At 39.0% G+C, this 27,017-nt stretch overlaps 1 protein-coding gene across 1 annotated transcript in view; it reads left to right on the forward strand.

Annotated features, from left to right (window-relative positions):
* Positions 1-27,017, forward strand: part of SLC26A7 (solute carrier family 26 member 7) — a 263,341-nt gene that overhangs the window by 76,813 nt on the left and 159,511 nt on the right. The window contains exon 3 of the mRNA XM_088799743.1: positions 2,250-2,422. Coding sequence (XP_088655869.1) covers positions 2,250-2,422 — 173 coding nt within the window. The remainder of the gene's footprint in view (positions 1-2,249; positions 2,423-27,017) is intronic.

Raw genomic sequence — 27,017 nt, forward strand, 5'->3', positions numbered from 1 at the left:
AGAGTATCAGACTTTGAGAAATTCTGATGTAACATCCTGAAGAAATTATGTCTTATCAAGAGCAGATTCTATGTCAAACATTCTTTACTTGGTGTAGTCCATTCTGGGTGACAGAATCTTGTCTGCAATCATTAGATATAATTATTCCTTGATGGGCAATTAATTTAGAACTTTATGATAATGACAATGAACAAACATGATGGTTATTATTTACTGATGATTTATTGAGGCTTACTTAATTCCCTAAGAAAACTGTATTCAATTTGCTGTATGTATTTATGTGACATCAACTCAATGGAACAGCAAAGAGCATAGAATAACAGACCATAACAGAGCATTCTGATCTTAGTCTTATTAAGAGTTATCTTTTTAGCTGCTAACTACATGCCATATACTGTGATATGTGCTGTATCACATTATTTCATTTAAGCCTCATAACAACGCCATTGGTGAGGAATGCTATCTGTCTTTAGGTAAAGAGATTGAGGTGGCAGTGCTGGGATTCAAGGTCAGGTTATTCTATGTTGAGTTTCCATTGAGAACTATTCCTATTTGATTCATGTCTCTCTTGTTCTATGCTGTTACATGTTTTGTGTTAGGATATCTACATCTTGCCGCAGGCCGTTTTTCACAAATGACCAGGAGCAAAGTAAGGTCTTTCAGTAAAGAGTAAGTGGGAATGTTTACACAATACTGCAGTTTGTTTCTTTAACCCAAATTTGTTTAGCTCTCTCTGTGGGAATTGATATTTATCTGCCCATTTGGCTACATTCTCAGACATGCTGCATGCCCAGATGACAGACATCAGAACTCTTGGAAGGAAGACAACACACTGAAAATGGTTCCACATTTGTGTGAGGCCAGGACAATTCTTGGGAAATATCATTGAACCTTATCTAATTTAGTAGATAGAAATGGTATACTTAACCATTTTATGGACCACAGAATGTTGTTATAATATAATAAAGGTCTACTCTGCTATGAAAGCAGAGTGGAAAAATCAAACCTAGCTTGCAGAATCTGGGATGGATCCTTGTTGAATATAGGATTGGAGCCAGCCCTTGAAAGACAAGAGGGTTTGCATACATAGATAAGAAGAGCAAGCATATCAAACAAAGAACCTTAGATTACAGCAAGTAAATTGTATGTAAATACTGAGTGTACTGAGGTATTCATATTTATCATCTCATTTATATTCCCTGAAACTCTGAAATGTAGGTATATATGACTCCTATTTTATGGATGAGGCAATTTAGACTCAGAGTAATATCCTTTAAGTCACATTAGTGATAAATGGAAGAGCTGAATTCAAATCCAGTCCATGATCTTAATCCCCTCCCTGAGAACATTCTCTGCAGGTTTGCAGACAGGTGGGAAAATGTATGGACTGGGAAGGAATAGCAAGTAGATGGGTATGGCTGTATGTTGAAGGAACATGTGTAAATGTAGGTAAGTGTCTATTCATTCCATGGAGTTCAGTGAAGGGTGGAGGAGTGGGGGTGCAGAGGAGAGTGTTTCTAACAGCTCTGCATGTTTTTGCAACATTGATTCAACTTTAATGGTGGACTCCAACAATTTTTAAAAACTTAAATTTATGGGGGTGACAATGGTTAGTAAAATTACATAGGTTTCAAGTGTACAATTCTATAATACATCATCTATATGTCACATTGCGTGCTCACCACCCAGAGTCAGTTCTCCTTCCATTATCATATATTTGACCCCCTTTACCCTCTTCTGCCATCCCCCTCCCCCCTTACCCTATGGTAACTACTATACTGTTGTCTGTGTGTATAAGTTTTTGTTTCTTTGCTTGTTTGTCTTGTTCCTTTGCTGCTTTCAGTTTTATATCCCACATATGAGTGAAGATATATTGTTCTCAACTTTTTCTGTCTGACTTATTTCATTTAGCTTCATAATCTCAAGATCCATCCATGTTGTCACAAATGGCACTATTTCATCTTTTCTTCTGGCAGAATAGTATTCGATTGTGTATATATACCACATCTCCTTTATCCAATCATCGATCGAAGGACACTTTGGTTGTTTCCATGTCTCGGCCACCATATATGTTAGTACATGAAACTAGCCTCAGCAAATTTAAGAAGACTGAAATCATACCAAGCATATTCTCTAATCGCAAGGCTTTGAAATTGGATATCAACTGCAAAAAGAAAGCAGGGAAAACCGAACAATTTTTATTGAGTCTGTTATTAATAAGAGATTCCCTATCCCACCTCACCTTTTAGGCACTTTTGCCTTGACATCCTTAATATCAGCCAACGCAGTGGAACGGCTTCTCCCTTCAAGTAGCAAGAACCTCACCTCACAGAGTAACACAAGTATGCTGGGCTTATCTGATTTTGAGATGCAAAGAATTGGTATTGCTGCTGCCATTTCCTTCTTGGGAGGTATGATTCAGGTAAGTAGTACTGAGACTTGGAATGAAGAAATTGAGACAGTGGCAAAGGAAGGGTAATTAGTGCTTTATTTTTATTTATATACATTTGTGTGTCTGTATAGATGGATAGGGGCAGTTGTGTTTTGTTTTTGTGAAAATACTGTCTACTTCATGAAGTAGTTACTCTATAAATGTTGGTTGAGTAAATGAATTAGAATCAATAAATTGAAGTTATAAGGAAACAGTTTTTGACTTTCTAAGAACAAGCTTTCTAAAAATGTTTTACAAAATACCTTTTGTTCACACTGTGAGGAAAGCATCACCGTGGGATAATGTTGTAGGAGAAATTCCTACAGGAATGTGACTAGGTTTCTAGGATCCTTCCCAATTTTCAGAGTTTATGATACTACTGCCTACCTACATCAGTAACAAATGGTATTTAGTCTGTGCTACAGACTTGTTGGTGTGAGGTGTTGGGACACAGATTTGCCCCTTTCAGCATCAGGTATATGTTTTTGACAGGTCTACTCTAGTCTATTTCTTCAAAATATCAAACTTTATAATTTGCTATTTCTAATAAGTTGTCAAAATTAGATAACTCAGAAGTGAATAAAAATATATGTTGACAAGTACTGGTTATTAGACATGCATTGACTGTTTGAGAGCTATTTTGGCTTACTCCCTCATTTTTAACTAAATTTTGTGTACACAAACTTCCTGGATGGCTGTTTTCTGGGTTGGTAGAGGCTCTATTTTATAGTATAATATTATTCACAGGGTAAAAGTGCAAATGCCAAGAAGGGAGAAAAATAGTTGATGATTGCCTTGAATTGCATAGGAAGAAAAGACCTAGAGATTAGGAATATTAAAACTCTTAGAGTCACATTGCCTTCTACCTATGTAAAAAGGACAGAAGAATTAAGAGTGTGGGATGACTCAGAACTCAAGTCCTCACAGTTCTTTAGAAAATAGACCATCTAAGTGGCAGCTTTGCCTAGAAGATTACCAAATAGAAGGCCAATACCATATTTCCCTGAAAAAAAGACCGGGTCTTATATTAATTTTTGCTCCAAAAGATGCATTAGGGCTTATTTTCAGGGGATGTCTTATTTTTTCATGTACAACAATCTACATTTATTCATGTACAAAAATTTACATTTATTCAAATACGTCTTTTTCTGGAACATCGTCATAGCTCTCCAAAACCCGAATTCTGGCTTGAATTTCTGGCGACTCCATTTACTGTAGAACAGTTGGCCCCAACCTCTCATGTCCAACAATAGAGCTCACCTTAAATGAGCACTTCTTGTCAATGTAGCCTGTTCATAGTGCATTGGCAACACAGCTGTCAGTGATTTTATCCCATGAATTCTTTACCCAAGTCACGACCTCTTGCAGGCGAGGCTTCACAAAGTTTCCACAATGATTTCTCTTCGTTCTATTTTTAAGGTAGTCATTGATTTCCATGCGCAAATTGTCCTTGAATGGCTTGTTTATTGCAATATCAAGAGTCTGGAGATAGGCAGTCATTTCTGCGGGAATCATTTGATCTAGTCTTCTCTCTGCGAGGAAGTTCTTCATGTCTTTAGTGCTGTGATTGCTGGCTGAATCCCAGACCAGAAGACCTCTTTGGCCACCTCGCAGAACAAGTGACAGTGTTAAATCGACCCACTTCCTTGTAACTGCTTGTGTGCACCAGGCATTTTCGGTTTCTAGAACATAAATGCCTGAAACACGTTCAACCTTATCTTCCTTGCCCTTAGTGATAATTAGAGGTGGGGCATTCTTTCCATCCAGATGAATTGCCAAAATGCAGGTAACACGTGCACTTTTGTAACCAGTGGAAGGAATGTAGATTGACGAGGCACCTCTCTGACCAATCGCCATTTGTGATCCTTGGCGCATTGTCGTGCAGGGTGTCATGTGGGGTCTCTGCTCCCGCTCCCCACATAAGAACACAGGATGTGGCTAGGCCCAAAAGGAACACCCATGGAGCCATAGGTAGGGAAGTCATACCACTGTGGTCTCACTGGAGGCTGGGTTCACACGACGTGCAACCTGCTGTCCGTTTTTCTGCCAACCGACCAACGACTCTCCTCCACTCTCCTCGACTCTGCTCTTCTTCCCTCTGTAGCCTCAGCAGTTATATTAGTGGCCAATGGCTCAATGGTTACAGCTGATGGCCAACTAGCCACAGCTGACAGCCATCTACCACCCAAGCCAGCACCCCTCCACATAAGGATGAGAGCCTGGAAACTGCTCTCTGGGGCTCTGTCCCCACACCCAGAAACACTGCAGTTTCATCCATAGCAATCAAAATCGGAGAGTTGGTATTTAGAAAAGTCAGTGCCATCAACAAAGGACTTGAATGCAAGTGCACATTTAATAATTTCAGTATCTTCCAGTTTGAACAGTGTTGTCAATCTTAGAGACAGTTCATATCACTGAAGGAAGCCATCCAGCCAGTGTTGTGATACTTTGAATTCTTCTGGGGATATTTCTAATTGTGGTGCCATTGCAGGTGCCAATGCTTGAATATCAGCCCTGTGCACAACCAAAGGCTATCCTCTCCTGTTAGCAATCCATTCATAGATGATGTCTTTCAGTTCAGGAAATAATGGCTGCCGACCTGATCCACACTTGCGCTTCTCAGCATTTCCCTTGTCCACCTGTTAACTAAGGTTATCCTACTCTGCTCACCATTTTCAGACCATTCAGAGATCCAACTTCTTCTCTTTGTAGAAAGCCATAAGATTCTTGCCCCGGGAGTCCTCCATGATTCCTTTCTTGTACTCGACAGAATAGCTCTTTCTTTTTGCACTCATCTTGTCTCGGGGTCAAAATATTATTCCCTTTAAATCTATCATTAAATCAAGTGTTAATTGAAGACTTACGAGACAGGAGTGGCAACAAAAATGATGACAGTGAAGAATGATGGTCCACACAAAAACGACGAAAAATTGCAGGCACCAAAATTCAGAGAACGTTTCATTTCACACAAGTGCATTAAGTATGTCTGTTACAACACATGACGTATTGAATTATGAAGATTCATATTAGACACAAGCATGTCCATTCGTTATCTATGCATACGTTAGTCGTGTGTTGTGTCTGTACTCAGATTGGTCATTCGGCAATAAGTCTCGAGTTTATCTGTTTACATAGGCATTTATCTCTCATCCAAAGGCAGCCCGTTGGGTATTTACAAATACTTAATTATAATTTATATTAACATTTATTTTAAGTACTACTGTCAATAATATTATTTATTTATATTTAATTATATATTAATATTATCATTTTATAATTCAATACATCCGTCATGTGTTGCAATGGACCTACCAAATGCGTCCATCTGGCTGACAATCTTAACTGGGGCTTATTTTTGGGTTAGGTCTTATATTACAAGCATCCTGAAAAATCATGCTAGGGCTTATTTTCCAGTTAGGTCTTATTTTCGGGGAAATACGGTAGTATTCTCTATGTCTGATGGTCTGTGCTTTCATGAAATACAACTGGTTGCCTCGGTACCCTATAACCTTTGCTATATATTTTTAAACATGGATGATGTCAGCCTATTTTGAGACTTGCACAGGAAGGCGTAGTGGCATTTTCCTCATTGCTTGCCCTGTGTGAGGCCTACTAATAGACCTGTCATCTGTATCCATCTCAGAAATAATCACCCACGTGAACTGGTGATTCAGACATGGATATGTTGCCATAGATTTGGTATAGGTTTTCCTAATTTCTTCTCATTTAAAAGTCTCTGTATTAACATAGCAAAGATTATATTGCTATTAATTCTGGTCTCAATTTTCTGTTCATATTTCTCTGAATTTGTTATTTTTACTAGATTTGGACTTTCTCTTATTCTATTAATCATGGAACAAGTATATATCGTATTTTTTTAAAATCTAAAAGAATGTATAATTAGCAATTAGATCCAGCAACCTTCTGCTTAGTCTCATTTTAACCATTTTCCATATGTTTAAAACAATCACTAGGTATTTCATTATTATCTAGCATATTTGGATTAAGAATTGAAATGATAAAATATAAAAGTAGAAGCCAGGATTTTAACAACATAAAATATTAATATCTCATTCCCTGAATGAAACACTCTAGACTCACAAGACTAAAACAGGATATTATTAAAGATAATAAACATAATTCACTTTTTATTACATGTAAAATCTGATCCAGGGAGTAGCAACTTCAAACATCTGTTTTCCCTTGTCTTTAGTGCTGATCCTTGATATGCGACCTATGTTTTACCAATTTTTAAAACAGCTGGCTGGACTTTATTTGACCTCCAAACTCATCTGTCCTTTGTCAACTACAACACTAGAGTCAGGTGGATCTGTTGGATCCAGCTCCTCAGTCTTTCTTCCCTTTCTCCTTCAGATCTGAAATCCATTGAATATAAGGTCAGGGCTTAGGTATCCAGTTTCTACAAACACAGAAAGGTGTTTGTTTGTTTACCTTGTTTGTTTGTTTGTTTGTTTATATTTTGTTTGTATATTATTCATTTTCTGGTTGTTTTTTTTCCCTCTGAAGGTCTAACTGATGGAATTATTTAGATTGATACAATTATATTAAGGTATTTGAAACAATCACATCCTGTCTGGTTCACAGATTGTGTATCAGTTGGAAATGCTCTTAGCTGCAAGTAACAGGGAATTCTACTATCGGAGGTTTACACTATATAGATATTTATTGCTTCTTGTGTTACAAGAGATCATAGAAAGAGTTTCTTTAGGGTCTTCAATGTCTGACAATCCATTCAACTGATAAACTGATCTGAGTTTTTTAATTAGATAATAAGGACTCTGTGACTTACCAGTGGTTTTCCTTTTATGCCTTCTCTTCTGGTAGTTCACACATAAGCTTTTTCCTACATTGTATCTTTTATTTGCCTATTTTTTCCCCACACACTTCTTTCTCCACTTCCTTACTTGATGTACATTCCTTAACATTTTTAATGATTCTAGTATATCTATCTCTTTCATTTTAACTTGCTTTATATTACTTTTAGAAGAAAGTATGATATAAAATAATAAAGGAATCAGAATTAAATTAAGATGTATACTTGTAGCAATCTATCTTCATAACATAAATTTTCTGATTTTATTTTGTGAATAGACTTTTTTGCCTTTCTTTTGGACATTCATAATATTTTGGTTTGTTTTCTACATAAGACATTACTTAGAACATAAGGTTCCTGAGGTTAATTATAGTATCTTAATCCATTTTAAAGTCTTCATTACACTTAGCATAGCACTCTGCAAATGGTAGATTCTCAGAAGAGTTGTTGAATTAAAAAATAAACTATTAATTCAGGAATCTAAAAACCAAGAAAAAGCAGACATCATGTCAAGTAATAATTTTGTGAGTTTTAAAAAATTAATTGTGTCTGACATTTGTTGATTTTAATTATTACTATAGCAAGAGAAGACTATTAAAAAACACACACTCAGAGAACTGTCATTCTCCCCACATCTTACTCCCCCCCATATCCCCATACTTTTCACTCTACTCTCACTCATTTCCTGGAGGTAACCTGTCTCATTCATTTCTGGTTTATACTTCTCGTGTTTCTTTTTGCAAAATGAGAAGATACCTGTATATTCTCTTATTTGTTCTTTCTTACATGAAAGGTAGTATCCTTTTGTATTTTCCTTTCTTCTCTTAACAATATATCCTAGAAAGCATTCCAAGTCAGTTCATAGAAATACCCCTCACACTTTTTTATTGCTATCAGACTTTTTAATTTTAGGTATTCAGATAGGTGAGAAATTCATATTCAAGGGTAATTTATGAATGAGGTTCAACATCTTTTCATATGTTTAAGACCATTTTATTTAAATTCTGTGAATTATCTGTTCATATTATCTTTCCCATTTATCTATCACAATTTTGGTCCTTTTCTCCTTTAACTTTAAGAATTAATATATTATAGATATTAGCCTTTTATCTGTGATACATATTGCAAATTTTTCTTCTAATTTGGCAGTTCTTTTTTTACTTTACCATGACATTAAAAAAAATATGCGCTCAAATTTATGAATTGTTCCTTTTACTGCCCCTAGATTTTGAGTCAGTGCTAGAAAACTTTTTCCTACACTGAGTTTATAGAGGAATTTACCACATTTTTTCTAGTTAAATTTATTAAATTTTATATATATATATATATATATATATATATATATATATATATATATATATATATATATATTTTTTTTTAATTTAGTTTCCAGATCAGTACAGTGTTTGTTCTTATGTATGGTTTGAGATATGGATCTAGTTTTATCTTTTTTCTAAGTGGCTGCCCAGTTGTGCCAGCAATATTTATTAAAAGCCCATCTTTGCTTCCATCATTTAAGATGCTACCTTTATTTTTTCCATACTTATTTACATCTATCTCAGTACTTTCTATTTTATTCTACTAATCTGTACATCTATTCTTGTGGCAGTAGCACCCTGTTTTAATTATGGATACTTACAGTATGGTTTAATAGCTGGTAGGACTTGTCAACCTTTGTAATTTTTATTTCTTAGTGTGTTCCTGACTATTTCTGCATGTTTGATTTTTCTTATGAACTTTAGCATCAACTTGTCTAGCTTCCTAAAACAAGAGATTGATATTTTTAATGGGATTGTGTTAAATTGAAGTCTTTATGATGTGGAGTTATCCTATCCAAGAACAGAGATGCCCTTCCTTTTCTTCAAATCTAATTCTACCTCTTTCAGGAGTGTTTCTCCTTATAAATTTTGCACATTTTGTCTAGTTTCTTCCTAAGCATTTAATCATCTTTGTTGCTATTATAAATCAAGCTTTCTTTACCAATATATCCTCTACCTGGACATATTGTGTCTATGACAATTATTGCTTTTTGTATGTTAATTATATCTCCTGATACCTTATTGAGTTCACTATTTAAATTATTTTTACTGTTCATTGATTTTCTAGTATTTTCTAGAGATAGTTTTACTTCTTTACAAATTAATATAACTCATGATTTTTCTTATCCAATTATAGCAGGTAATACCTCTGTTATAATGTTAGATAATAGTGGAAATGGTGAGCATTCTTGTCTTTTCTTAAAATTACTCAAAATGCCATTAGAGTCTCCATTAAGATACTAGCCTTAAGAATAGTGTATATATTTTAACATATTAAGAAATTACTTATTGTTTTATATTTTTGTGTTTTTAATAGAAATTAGAGAAAGTATTGACTATTGCTATGGGCTTTTTATAGCATGCATAGAGATTATCATATGATTCTTTTCCTCTTAAATTTATTATATGGTATATTAATGACTTTTCTAATATTCAACCAACCTTAAATTGCTTGAATAAATACCACTTGGTCATGGTGTATTTTATTTTTAATGTGGTTTAAATTCTGCTTATTTAATATTTTATTTAGTACTTTTTTATCATTTTTTCTTCAGTGGTATTGGACTGTAGTTTTCTTGTATATGTCATGTTTATTAGATCTAATTATCAACGTGTTACTTTCTTCTTAATGTTCTTTTTAAATGCTTTGAACAATGTACAGCAGTTTTGGAGCATCTAATGTTTGAAGGATTTGTAGAAACCTCCTTAAAAACTCTCCCACTGAAGTCATCTATTCCCTGTGCTCTTTTTGGGGGGTAATTTCTTGATAATATATCTATTTCTTCTATAAATATTGTTCAGTTGAAAGTCTGCATTTCCCTAAAAAAATTATCCTTTTTATATAGCTTTTCAAAGTTATTTGTATGTAGGTTTTTAAAGTAACCTCATGTTTTTAATCAATTTTTTGTTTTAACATTTTCCTCTTTGGCGTTTTCTATTTTTATATTTGTGCTTTTTTCCTTTTTTCTTGGTCAACTTAGCTGGTGGTTTGTCTTTTTTTTTTTTTTAATTCTGTTTTTCAATAAAGAAAACACAATTTTGAAATAGTAGGTCTACATTTTTTTATCCTTCTGCTTTTGGCTTTATTATTTCCTTTCTTTTGCTATTTTTTAGTTTATTTGTTATTTTTCTTTTGAGCTAAGAATTCAATACATTATAATTATAACTTTTTCATTTTTATTGATAAAAGCATTTAGTGCTATGAATTTTTCTGTGCTCATTTCTTGAAATGTGTTCTATAGATTTTGATGGTGTTTCACTATGAGATAGTGTCACTGTTTTTAAGAAATTTTGTGATTTCAGTTTGTATTTCCCCTTTCACCCAATAATTGTTTAGGAAGCGGGGTTTTAAATTTCCAAATGAATAGGCCTTTTTGTTTTTCAATTTTGTCAGTAATTTATGGTGTTATTGCATTGTGACCAGAGAGTGTTGTTTGTAATATTCTATATTATCTAATTTATTAATGTTTTCCTTCTGACCTAATATATGATCAATTTTTGTGACTATTTCATGAGCTCATGGAGAAAAAAAAAGTATAGTCTCCTAATGTAAAAAAGGTTTAGCCTCTTAATTTATAGCTATAAGTTCTACCTTATTGATTATGGGTTCAATATTCTTATCTTTTCGTCTACATGATCTTTCTTGCACTGAGAATAGTGTTTATTACTGTAGGGTGCCTTCATCAGAATAAACAGATTTTGCCTTGTGGTAGTTTGATTACCTTTTAGGTAATCTGTATATGTGTGTATCATAAACATAAATGCATTTAAATGTCTTTCATTCATTGTCAATCTGGCAAAATAAATTATTCCTGTCTTCTTTACCATTTCTTTTTTATGTTGCTAGTATAAATTGCACTTATACAACCACAATAATGTAATGTGATAGGTTTCTGTGCTGTAGATTAGATTATGGGCCCTTAGAAACAGCTTTATTGAGGTATAACTACCATATTTTCCCATGTATAATGCACACTTTTTTGCCCAAATTTGGGAGAGAAAAATAAGGATGCACTTTATACGTGGGTAGTACTAATTCCATATCTATATACATGTTTTTAATTCTTTTACTTATGCTTATGAGTTAAAAGTGTAACTCTAGAAATCAATAACAATATCCATATGCAAAATAATACCCTGGAGTACAATAATCAATTTTGTTGAATTTACTCATACAACGAACTTGCAATGATGAAGAGTTCTTGGCCTTCAATGAGGCGTAAATATCGTAAATTTGTCACCAGTACATAAAATTTATTGTACCTTGTATCTGTTCTTGTGTTTTGTAATTATTTGTAACAAAATTTCTCATAATATGTTAAAAAATAAATGCTAGGCACAGCCAGGTTAGTTCAGTTGGTTAGAGTACAGTGCTCTTAGCAAGAGCGTTGCCAGTTCGATCCCACATGGGCCACTATGAGCTGCGCCCTCCACAACTAGATTGAAACAATTACTTGACTGGGAGCTGATGGGTTCTGGGAAAACACAAAAAAATAAAAAGTTTAAAAAAATTATTTCTTAAAAAAATAAATAAGTAAATACCGAAATGCTAAAATTCCTTTATAATACAAGTACCTAAATGTAAACAAATAAAAATTTGAATTAAAAAATTAAAATGAAAGATGTTTTTCTCTGAAACTTTGGGCCAAAAATGTGGGTGAGCATTAAACACAAGAGCACATTATACACAGCAAAATATGGTATATATTTTATATATTACATATTATATACATAATATATACTCATATAATATATAATTACATTATATAATTATATATATATATATATATATATATATATATATATATATATATATATACACACACACACACACACACACACACACATAAATTCCACATATTTATAGTGTATAATTTGGTAAGTTTTTATATATCCATATACTCATGAAACCATCAAGGTAGTTGTAGATGGAAAACAGACTACATATTAAACCTGACAGGCTCAGGAGACTGAAAATAACCACATAGGATGGCATGAATATAAAAATTCTTAACTAAGGTGGGCCATGGCGCGAAGTCACATTTTTAGCCTGTAACTTCCTTGACGAAGGTCAATCTTAAGTAAGCCTGTCTGTTGTCTTTTTGCATCTGAAATAATATGCCTTTGGAATGACAGAGTAATCCCTTTTTTTCCAGACCAGAGCAGGAAACTACAGAATCCCACATTGTTACTCTTGTCCCCTAATTACCATCTCTATGTGCTGTAAAAAGTGAACTATTAACTATTCTGTACCCACTTATGTATAAGTACCTGTCTCTCCAATTTACTTTTATCCAGTCTCAGAGATTTCCCTGCTTTGCTTTCCCCCATCCTCTTAATCTACCACCAATGGATTTCATGTAACCCCCCTCCTTTGATTCTGTTTATAAAATAAGCTGCAAATTGTTTTCAGTTCTTTTTGCCAACACAGTGAAGAATCAAAGGTCAGCAAGCTGATTATTATGCAAGAGACCAGTGAGAGAATGTGCCTAGCTGAACGGAGAGAGAGGCCTAGACTAGGTGGGAGACGGAGAGTGGGAGAGCAAGAGAGAGAGAGAGGAAGAGGGAAGGGGAAGAGAGAGAGGGCAAGAGAGCTTGAGAGCGAGAGCGAGAGCGAGAGCGAGAGCGAGAGCGAGAGCGAGAGCGAGAGCGAGAGCGAGAGCGAGAGCGAGAGCGAGAGCGAGAGCGAGAGCGAGAGCGAGAGCGAGAGCGAGAGCGAGAGCGAGAGCGAGAGCGAGCCAGAGCCCTTGTGCTGAGGACTTACAGTTTGCTGGGTGGGGTGAGGGGGTTACATATTGATTTAGCAGGAAAAGTGGTGCATACTCTTCCATGGGAAGACATGAACTCCTAAAATGGGTGGAGGACTGTTGTTGTAAAAACAGATACATGACCAGAGGGTAAGGGGGGAGGGAGCTGGTAGATGAGGGTAAAGGGAATCAACTATATGGTGATGGAAGGAGAACTGACTCTGGCTGGTGAACACACAATGGGATTTATAGATGATGTAATACCGAATTGTACACCTGAAATCTATGTAACTTTACTAACAATTGGCGCCCCAATAAACTTTAATTAAAAAACTAAAAAACAAACAACAAAAAAACCCAAAAACAGATACATGGCTGGAGGGAGTTAATCAAAGCTATTTATGAACTTTTTCTACAGGCACTATGGATCCTCTCCCACTCCTGCATTTTCTAACTTTTACCTAACAAAACCACCATTTTGTGGAGCACTTTCTCAATCCGTTGAGATTTTGCTTCCTGGCAATTGTTGGCAGTTTGGTTCAATAAACTCTTACAAGCTTTCTCTTAGGCTGGAGGTGTTTTCAGATAGTGAAAATACCTGTCATGCCCCCAACCAGTAATCACTACAGATTATTTTGCGTTTTCTAGAGTTTTATGAAAATTGATTCACTGTACTATTTTTTGGTCTGGTTACTTTCCCTCTGCATAACTTTATTGTTGATTTTCCAGATTGTTACTGCACTGACTGGTCTAGGAATCTTTTTGTTTCCATTTTACCATCTATTTCTAAGGTACATTAAGGGTCTCACTTTGCAAAGAAAGTCTTTTTGATGCAACTGATGCAATTTTGTCCTATAAGCTTTTAAAAAGAGGGGAGTAGGAGAAAGAGAAGTTTCTAGCCAAAAGACAATAGCCACCAAGAGAGAAATTGCTGGTTCATTTCTACCAGTAAAGTAAGTGTTAACTTCAAGGCAAAGTGGAACATTTTTAAATGCCAGTTTCAATAAGCATTTTGTTGGGGGAGACAAATAATCAATAAGTTAAGGTATTACCATGCAAAAGGTCTGGCTGCTCACCACAGAAAAGCCAAAAAACTCGAGAGGTGAGGGTGGTGGAAAGAAAAGCAGATTTATTCCAAAATGCCAGCATTAGGGGAAGACAGTGGACTCCCTGTTCCAAAAACTGCCTTTCTTCTCCTAATACTGCCACAGATTTTATAGGCACACAGGGAGGGGCAGAACAAAGGAAGGAGGAATTGGCCAGGCAACTGCAGGAAAAAGCACTCCTTAGAGACCGGTCTGCCCCAGGGTCAAGAGTGAATCCTATTCAGATGCAAAAATCCCCTCCCAAGTTACTGGGCCAGGCATGCACACTGGCCCAAAGTAAACAGCCATTGAAACTGGTATGCTTACAGCAAATAGAGTTATTAAGGTTTGGTGGAGGGGAGTGAAGCAAACAAAATTTTTTTTTCAAAAATTCCCAAGCAAACCTCAGTCAAATCAAATTACATCAGAGATTTAAATTTTAAAAATAGAAGATATAGGGTCACTGTTACAATACCCCATTCTTTGTTCATTTTATTTCTATAAGATCATTAAAATTAGATTAGGGAGGAAAAACAACAACTATATTATTCCTTTTATAAAGAGATTAAGGCAATTTTCAAATCTAGAAATACAGGCATGACCCTTGCTCTTTCCTTCCTCTTTCCCCAGGCCCTTGCTATTTCCTGCTGGGTGTGGGTGTAGTGCCTGCCTGTGGGTACCAGAATTCTTTGCTATTTTATTACAGCAAGGAGGGGGCTATGGAGGAACTGCAAGAGAAAAATACTGGGCCATTGGTCAAGTGGCTGCTGGCATGGCTTGTCATCCTCAAGAGCGACTAGTTGGAATCCTGTTGGATGACCATCTGGAGATGAAGCTGCTGTGACCTCGGTGACATAAACCTGAAAATGAAACCTAAAGACAAGGGCCAAAGATAAGCAGCTTGAGAAGAATTGACAATAAAGTTACTTTCCTTCTCCCTCCTGGAGGAGCCTGGGGAAGAGAGCCAAAGGGACTAGAAGATCATGGTGATGCATTCAATGGGCATCCCAGATGGGGTGCAAGTAAAGAAGAAAACTAGACCCAAAATGAGACCCAAGAGAAAGGCATAAGGAACAGCTCCAGCATTTATCAGTACTTATCAGCCTTGAGAGATTGACTTGTTTGTCTGTTTGAAGCAGAGTTTAAGGTCTTCAGTTGGCTCACAGGAACAGGAGTGACAGTCTTCCTTCTGGGAGAGTCCTGTGGAGACTTAAATGAAACAGATTTGATTCAAGGGAAGTAGACCCAGCTGCTGCCGCTCTGCAGCTCACAGTAAAAGGTCCTTGCCATTTAGGAGCTAACTGGTCTGTCAGTGGCTCCTCCTCCTCTAGGCTTCTAACAGCTCTTTGTCCCCTACAATGTATAGGGGTAAATCTGGGGGAGGTGCTTGTCCTCAAATTTCCTGAGTGTCTGCTGAACCTTTTCCAAATAACAGAATTAAAGTCAAAATTGAGAGCAATGGGCACCAATTAGAGCCAGGGCTTAGAGGTCTCCTGATAAAACTTTTCCAGAGTCCTTTTTAGTCTGATTTGCTTATTTTACATTTCCTCTAAGGTATAGGAAAAAGGTAAGGAACAGGCTGAGTAAAATGAGCCCAAATCTGGGGTATCTATTTATCTTCACAGGTGAACAGGTTTTAGAGGAAATAGGTCCAGAGTGAGCAGTTAAGACAGAGTAAGTGGCTTCCATATTAATGCAGGAACCTAACAGGCTTACTTGCCCCATCAAGGGTCACCGACAGTTCCACCCTTCTGATGAGAACCACTTGGGGGCCACTGGGAACTTCAGGCCCATCAGTGATCACAGCCATTTGCATGGAAGGAGTTGGTCCCTGCTCCCTTCAGAAAAGGAGACAACCCCTCCTCTAGTGTCCTTTTAGTTTGCATAGGGAGCATGGCTGTTTTGGAGGATTAGAACACTCTTTACTACAGTGGTCTGGGCTTTCACATTCAAAGATGGCTCCTTTACCTGGTATGCCTCTTCTGGGGCTTCCAGGGTGGCCCTGAGGTGGCCTGTCTATTAACTGCAGCCAAAAATCTGGCCTGTCTCTGGCCTCATCTCCAGTCTCATTGTTCCTTTATACCTTGTTTTCCCTGTCTCAGTTGTTAAAGACATTTAAACAAATTCCCTGACCTTCTCTAGCATCTGAGCCTTCTCATTAAGATGCAACAATGGGTCAAAATCACTATAATGTCCTGCCCGATTAGGGAAAACATCAGGCTAAGCTTCCTATATCTGACACTGAGGAGGGCACATGAACTCTAGCAGTCCTAGAACACAGAAGTTTATATAATTATAAGCAAAATTTAGTCCTTACGATTGTGGAGAAAACAAGAACCTAATTAAGACAATATAAAACAGAAAAATTATCCTGATGACTTACACAGCTTTTGCTTTTTTTCATAATATCAGTAGCAGACCAACAATCTAACAAACTTTGTCTTACTTATTAACAGAGAGAGAAAGCTTTAATTTTGCACCAGCTTAATTTTGATATTCAAATTTAATTAATCACATTTAGCTTAACCATATATAAAATTTTCTCAAGTTTTTCCCCCCACAAACCTTTTACAACTTTCCCAGTACCTCTTCTATTTTTTAAAGAGTAGTTTTAAGTTTTCAGTGGCTGAACAAGTCCCTGCAGAGTCGCTGGACTTGAGTGTTTCCTCTATAAGAGCTTGCTTCATTCAAGTGTGGTGAATCCAAGGCATCACTCTGGCAAGCTTTAGTGCTGTGTGTGTGATCAGCTCTAAAGTTCTGTCAGTCCAAATCAAGAGTCAAAACGATGTTGCTAACCTTTTCTGATATCAGAGGGATTATTCTTTATGAATTTGTACCAACTGGACCAACAGTTAACCAAATTTACTATTTGCAAGTGCTGAAAAAGCTGCATGAAAAAGTTAGACAAAAATGACCAGAACTTTTTGCCAACAATTCATGGCTCTTGCCTTATGACAATGCATCAGCTCACACAGCAGTCTCTGAGGGAGTTTATAGCCAATAAACAAATACTGTATTAGAACACCCTCCCTACTCACCTGATCTGGCCCTCAATGACTTCTTTTTTCACCCAAAAATAAAGGAAATATTGAAAGGAAGACATTTGGATGACATTCAGGACATCAAGGGTCATACAACGACAGCTCTGATGGCCATTCCAGAAAAAGAGTTCCAAAATTGCTTTGAAGGGTGGACTAAGTGCTGGCATCAGTGCATAGCTTCCCAAGGGCAGTACTTCTAAGGTGACTATAGTGATATTCAGCAATGAGGTATGTAGCACCTTTTCTAGGTTAAGTTGATGAACTTAATTGTCAGGCCTCGTACATTTGCCCACCAGGGCCCTGGTGAGAGCAATTAGCTTGGACTTTTGTACAGAAGTCCAGCAGGGAGGGCATGAGATTCTATTACCTTGTCCAGCACCACAACAGCATACCCAGCTTTTTGCTGTCCATTATCCATGAAACCTCTCCCATCAGTGTAAAGTTCCCATTCAGGGTCTGTCAGGGGCAGGTCAGACAGGTTCAGTCAGCTGAAATAGAAGCTTTGTAACAGATCTCCAGAGACCCAGCTTCTCTTTCTGTTTTTTCCAGGCTACAAGTAGCATCTGAAGCTGCAGAGCATGTTCTGGCAGAACCTGTAGTTGTAGCTCTTGCTTTGGGGGGTGAGAGGTTATTTGGGACTTGAGCTTACATATAAGATCCCAACCTAAGCAGGGATCAGGCACTTTGGTACATAGAGAGAACTACAAGTCATTTTTAAACCTCTCATTTTACATTCTAAAAGTTGGAGAAAAGCTTTTTGATGTAGATGGCCAATGATTCCCACTGGGCTTTTGTTAGCCAGCTTAGTATTTAATACTGAATAAGTGGTTCCAGTGTCTACTAAAGTTAATTTTTTTAAGAATCATGTTTTCATTAAAACACAAAACACGTTTATTAATGGATCTTAATTTACCCTTTAGCTTTTCCTGTAACAAGAAACCAAAAGTTGAACTCAGATCCATCCAATAAATATTTCAGTATTTTGTTATTTTGGAATATATAGACATTTAATAATTTTTATCATTTAACCCACCCTAGCAAAACTCCAAGGTATCAAGTTACCAGAATAATTTGGGAAACCATGTTTAAGCATCCATATACCAGGGGTGCCAAACAAATCTATACAAGTGGACACTTTGGTCAACGTTGCTCATGCAGTAGTTTGCCATAATCAGAAGTGTCTGGATGCTGATGGTAACCCTTTGAGCACCTCTTGCAATTGCAGAAGTCAAATGTGACTTGTATTCATCTTTGGTTGTTGGTATTTATTGAGTATTGCAATTTTAATAGTTTTTGCCTTTCTTAAAATGTGTATACATTTTTTTGGTACCTTCAGTGTGTATATAGCATATGTACTATACATATATACATACTATATATACTATACATATATAATATATATAATGTATAATATATATTATATATATATAATATATACACCGAGGGTGCCAAAAAAGTATACACATATTAAGAAAGGAAAAAACTATTAAAATTGGAATAATATATATAACATTATTATTACTGAAAAGTTTTGTAACATTTTATTTTAGTTACATTTATTAGTTCTTAACTCTATGAGATTTCAAAGTTAATTATTACCCAAGCTATTTTCTTGACAAATTTTGTAACAGAGATAACATGAATTTATTTTTGCAAACTCATGTAAAACAAAAGATACCAAAAGATCTAATGTTAATAACCTTAAAAGACATGTCTATTTAACCAAAAGTTAAACCAGCCTTAGTATCAAATATTTTCTTAGAGCACGTGATCCCAGAAAGTGCTTGGGTTAGTTTTCATTATTTATTTCTAATTTATATAAGCATTTAATCTTTTTCTTTAAGCCAATCAAAGATCATAAACCGGTAATACCATCCAGACGCAAAACCATTACATTATATATAAAACACAGACAAGCACAGATATCAGAGATTTTATATATATACAGAACTATAAACAATTGCAGAGAGGACCTAAGATTTTTCAATTGCCCCTAATAGTTTCAGAGAGGCTGGAAAAAAGAGTGGAGGTCTGGCTTGAGAGACTGACTAGGGGCTTGTTTTTTAAAAATGCTACCTTTTTTCCTCTAGTGACCTCAGCCTTAGGCAATAGTAGTTAGCTGTGTTTACCCTTCAGGTTACCTTTAAGATCTTAGCCGGGGAAGTTGGGGGGCTGTGCTCATCTCTAACCCTGTGAGTACCCCAGATGGTCCCCACGTCACTGTATCTGGCTTGGGTTGCCCCCCCACCCCCCCGTGGGGAAGCTTACCTGTCATTGACTAACCAGCCATCTTTTGGGGCCAAACAGGGAGACATAGGTGTAAGAACAAAGGTGAAGCAAAGTCCCTGAAAGGATCCATCTCATAGACTCTCCTTTCTTTAGGGGCAGGTACGAGGAGACAGATGGGTAGGCTGCTGTGTGGCAACATAATCCTAACTGCCATTAGGGAAAGGGACAAAGACCGCTCTGGCTGCTTCCTGCTGAGGAGGGGCAAAGTATGGATCGACAGTGGGCTAGTCGGTCAGAGGGCAGTTTAATGGCCCACGGTAGACAGATAGGTCTTGTAGGTCCATATGCATCTCCATGTTGAGTACCATTTATAGTTTTATGGCTTCTAGGCGAGAAGAGATTAACCGAGTGAGTAGGTTGAGGATGCAGGGCCCAAATGAGAGTAGTAGGAGGAGGATTAGTAGAGGGGATAGGAGGGGTCATAGCCATTTTAGGAGTTGGGCTGTAAGGGACGCCCACCAGTCTGAGACCTTTGATGGAAGTTATTAGTTCATTGGCAGTGTCTAAATGGGTAACTACAGACCCAGTATGATAATTTATATAAAAACAGCATTCCTCTTTAAGATATGCACAGGTCTCTCTTGCATAGGACGTTAATAAAGCTAGGGCCCATCTGTTCTGAAGAGTCACCCCTGCTAGTGAACCTACTTGTTGGGTAAGCTTTCATATTCCTGTGGTGGTTTCTTTTTAGGCCTTTGTTAATTGGATAGATAGATGAATGGAAGTTCCCCCTAAGGCCATACCAGATGCTCCTAAGATTCCTGTTAGGAGCGGGATTAGAACCGGCACTACTGCAGCATTTTATACCCTGGGACAGAATTGTTTTAAAACATGTGACATGTAGCTGGTGCTGGGAGCATAGTCTGCAATGGGAGCCATGAAAGAAGGCTACAGTGGCCTGTCTAACCAGGGGGCAGGGTAATATAAGCCTTAATACCACAGATGAAAAAGAGACCCTGTTCAGGTATTAGATGAAGAGTAAATCCATAGGTGTAGAGGGTCTGGGGTCTGGTCCTACCAGAGAGAGGTCCACCTAGTCTTTGCCAGATTAAAGTCAGATCTGTGTGAAGTCTGTCTGTCGGAGATTGTGGAGGCTAAAGCGCTGGAAGGGTAGGTCTTTAGGGAGAACTAGTGTGCAGAAAAGGACAGTCCTGAGGCTAGATTGAGCTGAGAGGTATTGCAGACTGTACAGGACCATCCCGCTGAACAGGGTTGGTTTGAGGTAGTGGAAAAGGACTTCCTTGGAGAGGGGTAGGGTGTTCTAAGGAACATGTGATATTTAGTGGGATATTTATATGTCCATAGGGTGCTGTATCCTGAGGAATTCCAATGTTCTTCTCCAGAGCCTGCGATGACCTTAAATGTGAACTTACATTGGGAGGGGGGAAGTTGTCCAAGGAATAATTCTGGGCGTACAGCATGGGTGGCGTTTTCAAAGCAAAGTGGGAAAGTGGCAGAGGTGTTAAGGCTTAGGCTATCTAGCCAGGTGAGAGCGTGGGCTTCACTGGACCAGGGAGTCTGTTGTTTTTCACTCTCCATGTATTCCCTCCAGGTAGTCAGGAACAGTCCCTCAATGGCCTCGTTGGGGAAGGGGATAGTGTAAGAGATTGAGAGATTAACAGTGCAATTAGTCTGTAGCCAGGTGACAGTAGGGGCGGGGTGATGGTCCCCAGAGATTCCTTTTCACAGATCCAGCAGTCAGTTAGGTTAAATGTGGTCACCATTAGCTGGACCCATTCTAAAATTCCCTTTGCCTGGTGGCCATGGGTAACAGTTACAAGGAGAGCAAGGGAGAAGAGTGTTAAGGTCATATTAGATGTTGGGAAGGTTTCATTGGACTAGGAGGATCATTCCTAAGAACACAGTGCAGATTAGTCCCAAGCTTAAGCCCATCCACGAAAGTTTGTGGCAGAGGAGGAACATTGGATCTAGGGCCACACAGAAGAGGGTAGCAGCTAGGTAAAGGAGGAAGACCAGTAGTAGAAGAATGTAACCTCCAATTATTGTCTTCTTGAGGTTAAGTTACACCATCTGGACACTAATCTGAGTGACATAGGATCAGTTTTAGGTCTCCCTGGGATAGCTGAAGTATTCAGGCCTCTGATCTGTGGGTGTCCAAGGCTTGATTCGGGAGTGGTGAATCCAGGAGTCAAAGTCTGGTACTTTAATTGCAGTGGAAGTGGAGAGGATTACCATGTAAGGACCTTTCTGGACCGGATCTAGACTAGGAGATAGAGAAGAAAGAGTTTTAAGAAGAACTTCGTCTCCTGGGGAGAATAGGGGACTGCTTTCTTCCCTGAGTTGTGATCCCGATATTTGTTGGATAGCCTGTTGGAATTGGGCCAGGGAAGTAAAATGTTGGGTTAATTCTATAGTTTCACAGTCTACCAGTAGGTCATTTGTTAAGAAGGGCCTGCCATATAGTATTTCAAAAGGGCTTAGGCCCCCTTTGTTGGGTGTGTTTCGAATGCGACGGAGGGCTATCGGGAGTAAGGCAGTCCAGCCTTGGCCAGTCTCTTGGGATAGCTTTTGAAGTTGTCTTTTGGTAATGTCATTCGTCTTTTCTACCTTGCCAGAGGATTGGGGCCACCAAGCACAGTGGAGGTGGTAATCTATCCCTAAGGCTTAAGAGACTCCTTCAGTGACTGTGGCTTTAAAAGAGGGCCCATTATCACTTTGGAGAAACCTGGGGAGAACAAACCTAGGTATGATCCCTGTGATTAGAACTTTAACAACTTCTATAGCTTTCTCAGTCCTACAGGGAAAGGCCTCAAAACAATGTGTGAATGTGTCTACCCAGACTAGGAGATATTTGTATCCTCTGGCTTTGAGCAGGTAGGTGTAGTTCAGTTGCCAATCTTCCCCTGTGTATCTACCCTGTCTTTGTATCTCTATGGGTGCCTGGGGATATATTAGGGGATCGTTTCTATTGTAGACTTCACAGGAAGTGAGGATGTTTTTAATAGTTTTGTGAATGTCTTTGCCTGTGAATAACAACTGAGCCATCTGTATGGTTTTGTCCTGTCCTAAATGGAAGGCCTGATATAGAGTTTTGAGGCTCTTCCATTGATTTGCTGTTGGGAGGTGAAGGTGGCCATCCTCATTTCCACCCTATAGACAGGCAGGTAGCCCCTTTCTTTAGCCCACTTTTTAAAAAAATTTTTATTGGGGAATATTGGGGAACAGTGTGTTTTTCAAGGACCCATCAGTTCCAAGTCAAATCATTGTTTTTCAATCTAGTTGTGGAGGGTGCAGTTCAGCTCCAAGTCAAGTCATTGTTTTCAATCTAGTTGTGGAGGGCGTAGATCACCGGCCCATGTGGGAATCGAACTGGCGAACTGGGTGTTATGAGCACTGCGCTCTAACCAACTGAGCCAACCAGCCACCCAGAGTCTTTGGCCCACTTTTGTTCTTTCGGTGTGTATTGAGGTTGGATCTGTGTTGCTGAGCCATCCCAGACCAGGGGAGCTATTACTGGAGACTGTTTGGCAGCATCTTTGGCCGCTTGATCTGCTAAATGTTTTCCCTCGGAAACCTCATTATTTCCCTTTTGATGTCCTTTGCAATGTATGACTGCTATTTCTCGAGGCAGGAGTACCAATTGGAGTTACCGGTTGATCTCTTGATGGAATTTAATGGGAGACTTGGTGGCAGTTAAGAAATCTCTTTCTTTCCAGATGTTCCCATGGGCATGTAAAACTAAGAAGGCATATTTGGAATCAGCATATATGTTAGTTTCTTTTTGTTTGTTTGTTTGTTTTTTATCTTTGCTTAGTTCTAAGGCTTGGGTGAGGGCAGTAAGTTTGGCTAGCTGAGCACTGGTCCCAGGGGGTAGGGTCTTACCTTCTAAGGCAGTATGTAGGGTGACTATAGCATAGCCAGGTTTACAGACTCCATTTTCTATAAAGAGCTCCCATCAGTAAAAAGCATCTATTCTGCGTTGTCTAGGGGTATATCTTATAGGTACCCCCTGGCCACATAGGTCTGAGCTAATACTTGTTGACAATCATGCATGAGTTCTATGCTCTCCTCGGGTAGGAAGGTAGCAGGGTTTAGGGTCAAGCAAGTCCTGATCTGTGTTATAGGTCCTTCCAGCAGTAGGGCCTGGTATTTTAAGAGGTGAGTATCTGTGAGCCAGTGACTATTTTCAGTGCTTAGTAATCCTTGTATATGGTGTGGGGTGTATACTCTGAGGTCTTGTCTCAGAGTGAGTTTGAGGGTTTCTGGTACTAAGAGGGCAGTTGCTGTACCCATCCGGAGGCAGGCAAGCTACCCACGAGCTACTACATCTAACTCCTTGCTCAGATATCCTACCAGTTGTTGGGAAGGTCCTTTTTGTTGGGTTAGGACTCCTAGCACCATTCCTTTTTTCTCTGTGATGTAGAAGTTGTAGGGCTCCCCAGTTGGGAGGCTCAAAGCTGTGGCAGTTAGTAAAGCCTGTCTTAAAAGATTGAAAGTTTGTTCACCCTCCAAGTTCCAGAGCACCAGGTGTGTCCCAACCTCTTGCGTGTCTTTAATTGTTTGGTATAAAGGCCTGGCTATTGCCATAACAGGGAATCCATAGACGGCAATATCCAGTGATGACTAGAAATCCTCTAAGTTGTTTGAGAGTCCTGGGGAGGGGGTATGTAGAAATAGGCTGGACCCTATCTGACCCTAGGGCCCTCCATCCCTCTGAAAGAGTTAGGCTTAAATATTTGACTGTAGTTTGACATATCTGGGCTTTAGCCTTAGAAATTTTGTAACCCCTGGTAGCTAAGAAATTTAAGAGGGCAGTTGTTGCATGACTTATAAGGCTCTCAGAGGCAGATCACAACAAGAGATCATCTACATATTGTAAGAGGGTACACTGGTCAGAGGATAATTCAGACAGGTCCTTCGAGAGGTCCTGTCCAAATAAATGTGGACTGTCCCTAAACCCCTGGGGAAGGACCATCCAAGTGAACTGCGAGGTCTGGTTTCAGGGTCCTCAAAAGCAAAAAGGTATTGCAAATCAGGGTGTGAGGGTATGCAGAAGAAGGTATCTTTCAAGTCTAAGACAGTAAACCATTTAGTTTCTTTAGGTATCTAAGAGTGTGTACGCATTTAGGACTATAGGTCGTACGATTTGGGACTATAGAGTGTGTACAGATTTGGGACTCTCAACTGCCTTGTTGATGGCCTGGAGGTCCTGTACCAATTGCCATTCCCCATTGGGTTTTCGGATTCCCAGAATAGGGGTGTTACAAGGACTGTTACATGTCCTGAGGAGAGCTGTCTTTTTAAGGTTATTGATAACTGAGATAATCCTTGTTGAGTCTCGGGTTTTAAGGGGTACTGCCTCCTGCTAGGAAATGTATGGGGGTCCTTGAGGTAAACACAGATTGGGGTAGCCATTAGGGCACAGCCGACTATTCCAGGCTCAGCCCAGACCTCAGGGTCGATGTCTGTTTCTATTACCGGGAGGCAGTTGGGAATGTGTTCAGGGGCTAGGTTCTACAGCTTGTAGTTTTGTCATGAGGTCTCTTCCCAGCAGGAGAGTGGGACTTTCTGGCATGATCAAGAAAGTATGAGAGAACAGTAAGTCACCCCACAAACACCCCAGGGGTTGTGAGAAGTATTTGGTTACTGGTTTTCCAGTTACTCTATGGATAAATACACAGCAGTTTGAGAGTGTTCCTGGATTGGAGGGGAGGACAGAGAAGGTGGCTCCCATATCTAGAAGAAAGTCAACAGGCTTTCCTTCTATTTCTAAGAGTACCTGGGGCATGGGGATCCCTATGGGCACCTGGGATGTGATAGCCATGGTTAAGAACCCCGGGTCCCCTCAGTTTGTGTGGGGGCCAAGCTGGATGCAACTGGCCTTGGAGGTTGAGACCTCTGAGGACATTATGATTTCCACTGGTCTCCACAGAGGGGGCATGGCTGGGGTGGTCTCCATGTTGCCCCCTTTTTCCAGTGCCTGGACCATCCGTGTTGATAACAATTAGATTTTTCCTGGGTTTCTTGTAGGGCAGAGGCCCAAAGGGCCACCACAAGCATCTCTGTTTTCTTTCTAATTTTTCTTTCTTTGTCCTGTGCCTCCTCCTGATCCTGATTATAGAACACTGTATTGGCTATCTTTAGTAATTGTTCTAAGGTGACTTCAGGACCCATAGCCAACTTCTGTAGCTTCCTGTGAATGTCTCGGGCAGTGTGGGTTACAAATTTATCTCCAAGTATTATGTCTCCTTCTTGAGTGTCTGGTATGATAGGGGTGTGTTCGATTAGGGCTCCCCTAAGTCTCTCTAGAAAAGCTGAGGGATTTTCATCCAATTGCTGACTGATGGTAGAGAGTTTGGAATAATTGAGGGGCTTAGCTCGTGTCTTTCTCAGTCCCTCCAAGATACATGCCAAAAAGTGCTTTCTCTGCCAGTTTCCCATGGCGGTATCAGAGTTCCATTGGGTATCGTTAGTAGGAACTACCTGTTTTCCTGTAGGGAAGGGTTCCCTGACAGGGTCTCATCCTGTCTGTTCATCATGGTATACCCCGAATTGCTCAGCAGCTTGTAGGGCCACTTGTTTTTCAGAACTGGTAAGCGTCTGGTTAAGGATTAACATGGTGTCCTTCCATGAAAGATCACAAACTTGAGTTAAGTTTTGGAAGGGCTCTATGTATTTGTACGGGTCATCTGAAAATTTCCCTAAGTCTCTTTTTATCTGTTTGAGATCTTGTAGGGAGAAAGCAACTTGGGTCCTGACTGGGCTGAATTCCCCTGGCATTTCTTGCAATGGCAAGATATTAACCCTATAGGTGGGGTGACTATGGGCAGGCGGCCTGGGGTAAGGAGGACAGGTAAGGTATGCTGAGGGATGGGTTGGCCCTGAGGAAGGGGGGGTGAGAAGAAATTTCTGGGCGATTTTGTTTTCCCTGTGTCTTGTCCTCAGCTGTGGGGGAAAGTATTTTATCTGATGTCTTTGGTGGAGGGGGGCATGAGATGAGGGCCAGAAGGACGGAGTTAATTCAACATTCCTTGCATAAGTCTAAATTGTCTCTTAAGGGAAAGAAGGCCTGACCATATGGAATCTTGGACCACTTGCCTTCCCACCTACAGAACAGGTCTAATTGCATTGTAGTTGATACTTCCGCCAGGAGGCCAGGTTCCCCCATCTTCTAACTTGTATTGGGGCCACACTTCAGAGCAAAAGAATATCATGCACCATTTCTTCAGAGTCTGGAGGTAAAATTTATCCCAATGCTTCAGGATGTATTTCACGGGGGTGTAGGCAGTTGAGGGCTGATTGCCCATTCTGAAAGGAAGAAAAGGAAAGCCATCCTTTTATCGCTCTTTTCTCCCACTACTTTGTGTAAGGCATCCTCTAGTCCTTTGGGTCTAACACACTGCATGAGCAGGAATTAGACTGTGGGGGTCATGGGTGGCCAGGATTATTCATGCTTACCTGGGCTGCCTCGCCCAGACCCTGAGTGAATGCCTACCTACCCCTGTGATAAGGGACCTATATAGTGTGTGGCTGATAATAGGCTGCTTTAGAGTGCAGGGATGAAGGGCCCGACTCAGCATCCTGGAAATTA

Source organism: Rhinolophus sinicus, chromosome 7 (genome assembly GCF_057876585.1).
Source record: "Rhinolophus sinicus isolate RSI-liver-muscle chromosome 7, RSI-T2T, whole genome shotgun sequence".
Lineage (NCBI taxonomy): Eukaryota > Metazoa > Chordata > Mammalia > Chiroptera > Rhinolophidae > Rhinolophus > Rhinolophus sinicus.